This window comes from Colossoma macropomum, unplaced genomic scaffold, assembly GCF_904425465.1.
Source record: "Colossoma macropomum unplaced genomic scaffold, Colossoma_macropomum, whole genome shotgun sequence".
NCBI lineage: Eukaryota > Metazoa > Chordata > Actinopteri > Characiformes > Serrasalmidae > Colossoma > Colossoma macropomum.
Genome location: NW_023494793.1, coordinates 38,683,607 through 38,695,969, shown reverse-complemented (window position 1 = coordinate 38,695,969; position 12,363 = coordinate 38,683,607). Strand labels below are relative to the sequence as shown.

The 12,363-nt window shown below is 39.1% G+C and overlaps 1 protein-coding gene across 2 annotated transcripts in view; it reads right to left on the bottom strand.

Moving 5' to 3' along the window:
* Positions 1-12,363, bottom strand: part of plxnb3 (plexin B3) — a 94,305-nt gene that overhangs the window by 3,421 nt on the left and 78,521 nt on the right. For both annotated transcript variants that reach the window (XM_036579494.1, XM_036579495.1), the window contains exons 23-32: positions 11,645-11,823; positions 11,367-11,433; positions 10,157-10,303; positions 7,414-7,573; positions 5,436-5,539; positions 4,868-4,955; positions 3,116-3,282; positions 2,246-2,406; positions 795-942; positions 380-444 (exon numbers count right to left, since the gene is read on the bottom strand). In XM_036579494.1, coding sequence (XP_036435387.1) covers positions 380-444; positions 795-942; positions 2,246-2,406; positions 3,116-3,282; positions 4,868-4,955; positions 5,436-5,539; positions 7,414-7,573; positions 10,157-10,303; positions 11,367-11,433; positions 11,645-11,823 — 1,286 coding nt within the window. The remainder of the gene's footprint in view (positions 1-379; positions 445-794; positions 943-2,245; positions 2,407-3,115; positions 3,283-4,867; positions 4,956-5,435; positions 5,540-7,413; positions 7,574-10,156; positions 10,304-11,366; positions 11,434-11,644; positions 11,824-12,363) is intronic.

The window sequence follows — 12,363 nt, the reverse complement described above, 5'->3', positions numbered from 1 at the left end:
AATAAAGAGTAATTGTGCATTAAAATGTGCAGATGTTTGTTCTCTGTAGAGGAGGTGTACCCACTTTCAACAAAACATTGAACTTAACAGGTTTTATTTAAATTTTATTCTATACTCTTGTCAATTTGTCTCTTAATGTTTGCATTCTTGGCTAGGGCTCACTTGGAAAAGAGATGTGTAGTGTAATCTCAATGTGACAACCCTCATGAAAGGTTAAATAAAACAAAATAACAGAAATGAATAAATGTAAATATGTAAATAAATGTAAAAATAATATCAATATCTCTTCTGCAAAAAGTGCTAGACTATAACGCAAAGGGAGAGTTAACGGTCAGTGCCTGAGTCTGCGTGAGATGTAAGAAGCCTGCTGTATCCTCACCTCTCCACTAGCTGCTTGTATCGAGGTATTTCTCTGGCATACAGCAGCTTATTCACAGGGGAGTCCTAAACGGCAACAGGAGAAAACAATTGATTCACCTTCAGCTGAAAACACAGGCTTGTATTTCACACTTAATACATCCAGGATCAGTTTTTCCTTTTACTTTCTAATGAATGCAGTTAAATAGGGAGGAGGGAGTATCAGAGATCAGTAAGTCGACTGTAAAACACCTGATAAATATGAGGCAATATCGCATATACAGCAGTACTAGCCCCCACCCCCGCTTCCTCTCTGAGACGATTCACTTCTGAGCATGCTCACTGAGCCGTAATGGTCCACTGAGAGGTCACTGAGGGAGGGGGTTGTAAGGTTAATTAAAAATGGCCCAGTGCCAGAGGTTAATTAGCTTACTGACCCGGCCCACTTTGTGCTCGGAGGTGGTGCAGGAGTCAATGAAGGTCTGAGCGATGACTGAGAGAACAGCATCCACGCTGTCAGTCACCTGCACGTCGAACACAAACTGAGGGTTCTTCAGGATGTTCACCCAGAAACGCAGAGGTAAGCTGGCGGCAGGGGAGAGAGTGAGAAAGAGAGAGGGGAGGGAAAACATTAGAGGCACTGAACACTTCTAAAAGCTCCTTCACAGAAAACTATTACATAAAATGGCTATAAATACTGCCTGATGTCTCAGACACTGTTTTCTGGTAGATCTGAGATAAAATATTGGCCTACAACGTATTTTTTAAATCCATTCATGATGAACAGGGTGTTGTAAGGCCACACAGTTGACGGAATAAAATGAAAACATAATAATCAAACGTTATGATTAAAAAGAACCTTATTAACAAAGGGTATATATATATATATATATATATATATATATATATATATATATTATATATATATATATACATATATATATATTTAAAGGACACTGGAAGTACATATAAGACAGCAAAGCCCCTGAGATCTTGTTTGTGTGCTGAAAAATACCAGAACTTTTCTAAGCAGCAGAGGCCTTCAAATGACCCCTTTGAACCTTAAGCCACAAGGAGGCCAGTGTATAAACAAGTGTTTGATAAGCACCAAGGGAGATGCTGGGTACCAAAGATGCAGCTCGCCCCTTTTAATGATTAGATACGGATAAAAGACAACTAGACCTTTTTAATGGGTTGAATTTATTTGGGTCCAAAAAAGTGATAAATCTCTGGTTTAATGATGGGCAAAACAGGTTGTAACACATCAAGAGAAAGAGAGAAGGGATTACCTCATCTCTGAAAAGTGTATTAAAACAAACTCTGTACACTGTATTCACATTTGGGTCCAGAGCCTAATGCCCAGGCTGAACGCACTTTGCCTGTAATAAAAACTGAAGCCTTTTTTTCTCCAACTAAACCCAGCGTCTGAAGTCTTCTTTGAAAACCTGAGACAGAATACTTGCTAGATGTAAGTGATATACAAGACTTATAGATAAACTAATAAAGTAACTATAAATAGTAACAAATAGTCTGGTGTGAGTGTCACTTTATGCCACAAAACAGCCCCCACAGAAAATATATTTTTTAGCTTTATCACAAATTTTTCCATCATCAACATTACAAAAACTCAGAGGACATGTAGGTTGATTGGTGGTTTGGATAGTAATTAAAATATATATCTATATTGCAGACATAGTGACCTCTGGCTTCTATCACCACCACTGTAAAGAAATCTCGGAGTCGGAAAGTTTCACATCAAACCACTCTGAATGACTGTTTCCATTTCAGCACTTAAATTACGCAGAAAACTTTGAAAAACTGATAATTTCCATTTTCAAGTTTTTTTGATTAAATGCCCATCAGTAAAATAACCAACACTGCTGTCTACCTGTTAGTTTTCCATATGTGTACAGTCTCTGGGTCATCGATGCCGTGCTTCTCCGCCATGTCGTCCAGGAAGTCGAAGAAAAACCTGACGGCGATGGGAGGAGGACGCTTGGTGCTCAGGATGGCCACAAACACATCATCCACAAACTTCTGCAGTGTGCCCTAAACCCAGAATAAACACACTTTAAGAGCTAGGACTGCACAGATTGGTTGAGACTAAATTACGTTTTTATTTGAAACTACAGTGCAGCGGCGGTTTCATTCATGCTTAGGCATTTATACACTCACCGAACACTTTATTAGGAACATCTCCTTGTTTCTACACTCTTTGTCCATTTTATCAGCTTCCATATAGGTGCACTTCGTAGTTCTACAATTACAGACTGTAGTCCATCTGTTTCACTGTTTACTTTGTTACCCTGTTCTTCAATGGCCAGGACCACCACAGGACCACCACAGAGCATGTATTATTTGGGTGGTGGATCATTCTCAGCACTGCAGTCACACTGACATGGTGGTGGCATGTTAGTGTATGTTTGTTGTCTGATCCACTCGTAGCAGCGCAACATGCACTAACACGCCACTACCACGTCAGTGTCACTGCAGCACTGAGAATGATCCACCACCCAAAAAATACATGATCAAGGTGGCCCTGTGGGGGTCCTGACAATTGAAGAACAAGAGAAACAGACGGACTACAGTTTGTAGTTGCAGAATCACAAAGTGCACCTATACGGTAAGTGGAGCTGATAAAATGGACAGTAAGTGTAGATACAAGGAGGTGTACTTAATAAAGTACTCAGTGACTGTACATGTATTATGTTTAGGTGCATCTGATATGTATTTCTGCATTAGTGAGCATGAGAGTTACCTTCATGGAGAGCAGACGCGTGAGATAGATCTCAGGGATGGCTTTAGCACGCTCTCTCTCTCTCATGCTGCTCTTTCTGTGTTTGGGAATTTCAGGCTCCTCACTGGATTTCACCAGGTGCCAAAGACGAAGACCCTCCTCCTCTCCCCCTTCCAACATAGGTGTCTCTATAGTGACCACATAAAACAAGCAAGGCTGAGAAAACAAGGTAACATTGGCCCTTATTCATCAGAGTACAGTCAAATCTGACCTTAAAATAAGCACATGCAAATATCAGGAACATTTTCGTTTAAATGTGTTATTTTAGAAACATAATCACACTACAAAATCACAGTCTTAAAAAATTTAAACGTTTCGTTTATTTCACATTTGTTCTTTCCAGTCGTTGTAGTTTTAACACTATAAGGTTTGGTCAGTAACTCCACCTACGAGCACAGCCATTGGTTCACAAGCTGCGGAATGCTGTTGTTTTATTGTCTGCCTACAGAAACATCTGCATGAATTAGGGTGCACTTTAAGTAAATGATACGTAAATGAGGTCCTGGTGGGCTGGTGCTTGATTCCACGCACTGAAGTTGATTCATTATTTGTGCACAAATCTGTTTCCATGTCCTGCAAACATTTCATGAATCAGAAACAGCCGCGGTCAAATCTGCGCTCTTTTTTTATGCAACTTTGATGAATAAGGGCCATTGTGTGCTGTGTTGTGTGTATTTTAATAATTAAATAAATTCAGTCAAGCAATTAAATGCGGGTTGACAGGACTGCCACTCTAACAACTAAAGCTCCTCCAATTTAGCTCATATTAATTAAATTATTTAAAATAATAATTTAATTAATTAGCCCGTTTAGTTACTCAATAGCAAATACTACTGTCAGAAGTTCTCAAAGCACAGCCAGCTACCAGTAACTCTCCACTGGGGACTGCTACAGACAAGAAATACAGAATTTGCATTACAAACTTATGAAAAAGTTAGTAGCTTAGCTAGTAGTCACAGGCATTTCAGTCATGTTTGATATGAAATGTCTCTGAGCTCAGCATCTCTCCATTTCTGCGTTAAATTCAACACCCAATCAGAACACAAATGCCAGAATGCCAGGCGCAACCGTTGAAGCGTTGGCCCTGTCATCAGGAGATCAGGAGTTCTATCCCTGGTGATGCTACAGCCATCTGTGGCCGGGAGTCCAAGAGAGCACAACTGGCCTCACTCTCTGGGTGGGTAGGATGGCCCCGCCTCTCCCCCCATCACCCAGCAAGATGCTAGCCAGGCGTCTGTTAGCTGACGTGGCAGAACTGGTGGTTGGCCTTTTCCTCCGAGTGCGTTCAGCTGTCCAGCGACGTTGCGTTGGCGGCAGTTTAAAAAGATGCAGTGGCGCTTTACAGGTCTCGCAGAAAGCCTGTGCTGGCCTGCGCCCTCCTAGCACTGGTGGTACTGTGTGATTGACTAAACGACAGGAGTTTTGTTCCATGAAATCTATATGAGCATAAAATTAGCTTAAACTTTTTGTTCATCTGCACTTCCCTGTGATGCTTACTGTGTAAACAAATGGAGTTTTGTACGTATTGCCTCAGTCGGCCTTTAATGAGGACAGTGGAGTATTCCAGTCCTGTATCTGATTCAACCCATCAGCTAGTCATTTACCTTTATAGGCTTAATCGGGCTGTTAGAGCCAACATAAAACCATGCAGGCTGAAGCCCTGCAGGACTAACAGATCAATCATGTTCTAGTTTTAAAGGGCGTGAATCTTACTTTCTCCAGTCTGGTAGATTTGATTGATGCCCATGACACCGGAACTCTGCGAACGAGGGATAAGTGCCACCGTGGCTCCATCTGGCACCTGAGGAGATGAGAAACAGATGGAAAGAGGAGATCAGATCAGTTACAATCGCATCAAAAAACCTCCTAAGATGACAAGCTAAGTGAATTACGGTGCGTTTGTGAACCGCTACCATGAAAGGCCCTTCAGGTTCTAATTAAAACGGGTGGGAATGCTAGAATGACTCATGACCGTCTCTTCTTGCAGTAAACATGGAGGAAAGTCTGATGCAGTGTTTGACAACTTTATTATTGATCAAAACGGACTTTATTTTCCCCAGAGGGTAGAGGCACTTTTAGCTTTCCGCGGAAGAAAGATCACCATATCTGATGAGGAGAAACATTAAAAAAAAATAAAAAAGGAAAAAGCTTTTCTGACAAAAATAATAAATGAATAACTTGCAAATGAGCCACTCTAATACTCATAATTACACACTGATGAGTGGGAATTATGAGCACTTGAATGCAGCATTAGCGCTCCGCCAGGTGAGATGTGACTCACCTTGTAGTGCTGTAAAGTGTTGAGCCTTTTCCAGTGACCCTGCACGATGGCGGTGACATCATCATCGGACAGAGTCAGGTGACCCGCCTGACCCGAGCGCCACTCTGCAAAAGTAAAACACAAGTGGTGGCACTCAGTCTGGAATGAATTACCGACATTATGGTTACCAAAGCAAAGAGTCGTTCATCCAAGTATTTTGTCACACAAAAGGGGTTTGTGGAATGGGATGACTCAAAAAAATATAATAAACAAAAACAAAATGCACTAAAAATACAAATACCAAATATAAAAATGTGTGATACTGTACAGAAGGCGCAAGAGATTTAAGTAGCATGAGTAGCCGAGTAAGTATAAAAAATGCGCATAACAACGAATATGCAAATTCGCCTAAGTATGCGCAATTATACCTGTAGTCTGCTTAAAAAGTCCATACAGTTTTGCCTGATTGCTTGCCTGACTGTGTGGGGAAGTCTTGTTAACTGGTTTTAAATATATCCTTTTTACACTTCCAGATTCAACGCAGCAATGAGTCATCATACGCAAAGCCGAATATGAATGTTTCAAAAAGAGAGTGTTACCTAGTTTCCTCTAATTTCTGACAAATTAACGTCTCATTTTCGCAAAAATTCTCGGCAAGTATTAATTTTTTCTAGTTGCTCTTTATTCTGACTCACTAGGTCAAAATACTGAGAAACAAGTCATTATTCTGACCTAATGAGTGAAAGTCTGAACCTGAAACGAAGAATTAAAACACTTTTTCTCCTATCTGGTGGAAACAGGCTTTCATACTAAACGCATGTGAGCTGCACTGATCATGTTAACTACAAAGATGCACCTGTTTTCATTTGCATGGAAGTTCTTAGTAGATAACCCGGTAAACCGGCTGTGTAGAATATGGAGATGAAATAAAGGGTCCATTGTCCTCAATTGTTTCCCAAAACGGCTAAATGTGCTCGGCAGGGTCAAAAAGTAGCTCCAAAAGGCAACGCACAGGTGCATGATTATAAAATATAAAATAAAACTTGAACACAAATTTTTAATGTTTGAATTAGTGCTGCCACTATCACTTCAATTAGTAATCAAGTAATCCTCTAATTCTTTTAACTAGCTGTTGTCGGAACAAAACCTTGTATCTCTGAAATGGTAACTTTACAGGAAAAGGTAAAAACATACATTATTTATAATGTAAGTCAATGGAACCAAATTTCCTGAGTCATTTTTGGCCATTTCTTTTGATCCAATCATGATGAAATTTATACACAATGTAAAGAGCAACAGGCATTTTCAAATATGTCACAAACTGAAAAATGTCAAACATGGAAATATGAGGTTTTGTCCCAACAGCAGCGACATAACCAAGTAATATTAGTTTCAAGATAGGCCCAAAAATGAATTTAAGTAAACAAAAGCATAGCCTTTTAAACATTCAAAAATACTTTAATGAAGAAAGCATCTAAAAAGACTTGTCGCTGTCTTAACAAAATCATGTATGTTCAAAACTGTAACTCTACGGGAGAAGGACATGAACAACCTTAGCTATTAATATAAATTAGTGTAAAGAGGTTATATTCCATGTACTTTTGGAGCATTTCTATTGTTCCATTTAACATTAAAGTTCAACACAATGCAAAGGGCAGCTGCTGCGTCTAAATGATGAAAAAAGAAGAGATACACGGTTCTGATAAGACAGTAACAATGTGTGTCAAAAAATGCATGTAAATGTATGTGTTTCTTAGACATCAGTAGGATAATTTAAAATATGCATTATGATGCAAATTTCCAACAAAGAAGACATAATTTATATATATATATATATATATATATATACATATATATATATATATATATATATATATATATTTTTTTTTTTTATACTGAGTAATCATGACCCCAGTTTGACTGCCTTAACATTAGATGCCTCAGTGAAACACATTTCACATACGCAGGTAAGATAAAGAACTGATAGGTGTTATAGTACCGAGGTCCAGTGAGTCAGCGGAGGGCCTCTGTGAAAAAGGAGCTCCTTTATAGATCTGGTCCAGAATCTTGTCCTTCACCTGAGTGATGGTGTCAGTGTCCAGAACCTTAACCGGACATGGCTGGACCTCCATCCCACTCTTAACCAGCACCGTCAGAGTCTGAGAACCAGCACACACAGCACAGTGAAAGGCCAACTCTCTGACTGACCGATAGTTCAGGAGTCTCTCTTATGCCAAGTAAATGGCTGCTTCTGCCCTTCAGTCCACTCTCCTCTTTAACTAAATCTCTAAGAAAAAGGGTGCCAAAAAGAGTTACTTGCATGATGCCATGACAGAATCCCTTTTGGCTCCCTTAAAACATCTTTCGAGGAATGGTTCTCAAGGGAACCAGTTTAGAATGACAAAGGCATCGTTCACATTACAAGCCTCGTTGCTCAAATCCGATGTTTTTGTTCAAATCTGATCTCTTTGACGCGATGGTTCACACTCGTTTAGGTAAGTGATTCAAATCTGTCATTAATGTGAATGAACAGGCGTCCTGAAGTGACCCGCATGCGCACATCCTACTCAGTAACGTCACGTGAATGAATCACATGCATCATCAGCAACAAACTAACGAGCAGAACGAGCTTCGCTGAGAAGATAATTAACTCTGATCAGCTCTCAGTTTCATTATTAGAGCGAGACGAAGGAGGAAAAGGTGAGATGTGCTGCTTTTCCACCGTTTACAGGCTTTAACTTCTGTCTGGCGCTGCTGCCATGGTAACGCTGAATGATGGCGCACACGTAGGAAAAAAAGCAGATGAATTCCGATCTGAGCATCACATTAAGGTGGCATGGCCACGAATCGGATACGTATCCAATCTAGGACCACATATGAAAGTGGCTCAGGTCAGATTTATAAAGATCAGATTTGTGTGTCCACACAGCCCTGAAAACATCAGATCTGAGTCACTTTAGGGCAAAAAATCTGATTTGTGCCACTTCAGCCTGGTAATGTGAACGTAGTCAAAGTATAAGTGGAAGAAGCTTTTAAAGTTTAAAGAACCTCCACATAATGAAAAGGTTCCAGGAAGAACACAAACACTTTTTTGATTCTTTAAACCTATAAAAAAAAACATTTTTTTATGGAATGCAAAGTGGTTCTGCTATGGCATTGCTCAAAGAATTGTTTGTGGCACCTTTAAAGAGTGTATCACAATATCTTAACGGTTTTGTTGCATCTATTTTTACACAAATAATTAATAAAAAATAAACAACAAAACATTTGTTAAAACTGTGACTGTTGGGCAACCAAACAAATGCACAGGAATCCATTTCAGTCATTTCTTACCGTTACCCTGATTGACCAAATAGCAGATATAAAAAATGAGTCATTAATGTCCAAGTTCTGGTTTCACTGCTTTCCTGTGCTTCTTCAGAAACTGCACCCAACAACAGCACAGCAACAAGATCTTTATACATAGTAACAGACACAGAAACCCCAAATATCACACAGACATATTTTAATGTTAAACATGGCTGTTCGTGCTCTGCTGGTGTTATTATTGTTTCCATTTGAAACATTAGATGCCTTACATAACCAGCTTAAAGGAAAGGTTAAAAGAAAAACCTAATTTACATTATTTTCCCCTTTACCCCAAATGTAGTCAACTGCCCAAAACAGTTTTGTGTCTTACGTTTGTTTCTTTAGTTTTGCACTGAAGCTACAAGATTAATATTATAGAAGTCTATGTCATCCACAGAGATTCTGACTCGACTGACTTACATTACTTTTTAGCTACATTAGCCTTGGTGCTCCAGTGAAAAACGTCTTTGCTGGTCGACTATGGGGTAAAGGAAAAATTTAGGGATGCGCTGAAATCTGGGCCAACAAACCATTTCAGCCTAAAATGGTCAAAAAGGGTACTTTCGGTTTTGTCCAAAAGAGAAAAATGTAATTTTGGCAAAAACAAAAAAAAACAGAAATAATGGTAAATAAGTGTCTAAATCTAAAAATTAACAAATGACAAATTCAGTAACATCTGAAGTGCAAAGAATGACTAAAAAAAGAATGTATAGAAGAATTCACTGCCTTGAATGACCAAACATTTGGTTTTGTTGACAATGTTGTTGAAGATTAGTACATTCTGTAGACTGTAAACTGTTTATATTTATTGTCAGGTCAGTTTTGTCCTATTGAAAGCAGATGTTATCAATAATAGAAGTGTATTTTCTTTATTCTCTTGTAGTATTTATATTTAGTACATTATACAAAACCATGTATGACATGGTAAATTAGGAAAAAACCTCTTTCCTTTGGTTTTCGTTTTCAGTTTTCAGCTGTGTGTTTTGAATTCCTGTTTCAACCAAGAATTTTCATTTCAGTGCAACACTAGAAAAAGAGATAAATCATTTATTTAACTGTGAGGTTATTTGAACCACTAATATTTGAACCACCAGGGGGCGGGGTTTAATGGGTTAAAAGAAACAGCTATACAACTTTTATCAGAACAGCAATGGAGGCACTGAACAAAAGAGTGTACAGTAACTAGTTTTGGTCTAAAGTCTGAGATTATAGAGAGAAAAGGGTGGAAGAGAGACAGAGATGTTGCATGTTGGTGGTCATGCAACACACAGCTACCTAGCTTCAGCAGATTCCAGGTACTCTTACGGTCATACAGCAGCGTTTCTGGTTCTGATTAACAGAGAGAAAGACTGAGAGCCCGACAGAACGATACAGAGAGAGATAAAGACACTCACCATGGAGCAGTAATCTATGTCCTCTCGGAGCAGGTGGCTGTCGTTAAGCGTGCGCTTGGCTTTACCCGTCACAGCGTCCACTGGGCCTTTGTCCACCTGATACTTTATAGCCCTGTACAGCATGTACAGAGGCTCACCTGCCACCTCCTATAGATTAGAAACACATGCTTTGAGGCTGGCTTCTAGTCCACTGCTCCCTGCATTTCATAGTGATCTTTTATTAACAATCATTAAATGTTATGGGTCAGTTTCTCGGACAGGGAATAAGCCTAGTCCTAGACTACACAACATTTTGAATATTTTCCATTAAAAAGAAAATGAAACCCAGAATTAGGCTTAATCCCTGTCTGGGAAACTGTTCCTATGTGTATTTGAAATTTGAAGTCAATGTGTTTTCTTATTTTGGTACAGCTTTAATGGTTTTAGGTTTTAAAAACGATTTCGGACTGCTTTAGTAACAGAGAGTGCGTTTACATGCACTCAATAATCTGATCATAATTGGATTTCAGCAGTTATCTGATCACCATACTCTGATCTAGAAATCCAACAAAGAGATTTGGATTTTAGCTCAGTAATCAGATCCCTCAGTGCATGTAAACTCTTACTCTGATTTCTTTCTGTTTTCTCAGTCTGCGTATGTGTGAAAACAGACAGCGGTACCAGATATAAGTGAGCAGCACTACCACGAGACGCAACAAAACAGTTTTGGAGCGGCACTGAAACCAAACACATAATAAAGGATTTAAATATTCTTCATCTTCTAGATGATGTATGTTCATATTAGCAGGTAAAGTGGCACAATGTTTTAAAAAAAGCCGCAGTATGAAGTTTTAGTTTTATTGTACGTTTCACGTCACGTGTTCTTCTGTGAGTTTATTGGCTGGTTACAAAGCAGAAATCTGATTACTGCTTGACTCATGTAGACCTGGAGTTTCCCCATTATCTGATTGCATGTAAACGTGTTGATCGGATTACTGACAAAATCGGATTTTCTGCAGTTATTGGATTATTAGGTGCATGCAAACACACTCAGTGATGTTTTTTTATTATTATGTGAAGCACCTTGAAATGTTTCCATAAAGTAAAATGTGTGATATAAAGTTACTGATAAACATCACTTTTCTTGCAACCATGTTCTTCCTTCAATCATAAAACACAGTATAAATGGCACTGAACAGTATTAAATGAATACAATGATCTTGGTCTGTACCTTAAGGAAAGAGTAGAGACAGATGGACATCCAGTTTGTGAGCATCTTCTCCACCACCGTCTCAGTCCTGCAATAATCCACATGGAGAAAATGCTCTGGCATTAAATTCTACTCAGAATTTGAGCTGAGCCACAAAATCAGATGAATCAATCCATCGGATGGTCGATCATTCAGTCAATCAAATAATCAACATATCAAGTTTCTAACTGATCCTGTTCGGGCCTCTAATTAGCACATACAGCAGAATCTGAAGATGTGTACAAGTGTTTATATTGTACCTGCGCAGCATTAGTTTGGGGTTCTTGGCCACGTACTGCTGCACCAGGTCCCCCAGAAGGGTCTTCATGACGTCGGTGAAATATTCCAGTTTATCGTGGAGTGCCATGGTGAGGAGTGAGGCTACGTAGCCGCGGTCGCGCTGGGAGAAGTTCTGCTGCTCCTCCAGCGTGTGGATGAACTACAGCCAAAACATGAACAAACCATTTGCTTTAAAACTACTTTCTGAAATCTGTGGCATTTTTCCTTAATGTAGATTCACATTAATTCACATTAAGTTTGCATTAAATTGCCTCAAAGTCAACCGGAATCAGAAATCACACAATTTTCTTCCGTACTATGATGCATTCCTGAGTGAAACACGGTATCAGGGTTGGTCTCTGAATTAGCTGAGTATTTTCTCTAGGTAGGTGAGGTGGTGGAAGGCAAAACATATTACTGGTTAATATTACTTTTCCCCGCCTGCTGGTGCACAGTGAAGTCATCAACAAATCAGAAGATGTTTCAGAGGTAAGGCAAATGTCACTACACTTCAATCAAAGATAAAACAAAAATTTTGTCTTAAATGATAATGTCATGTTGAATCAGGCTTAGTAGGATCAGAGACATGAAATAATAAGGTAAAAATAAGGTCAATTTCAATTTCAGGTTGGCTTTAATTGACCTGCATATTCATACAAATTTGCATTAAGTGGTCTTAATGATCCAAAATGTATTACAC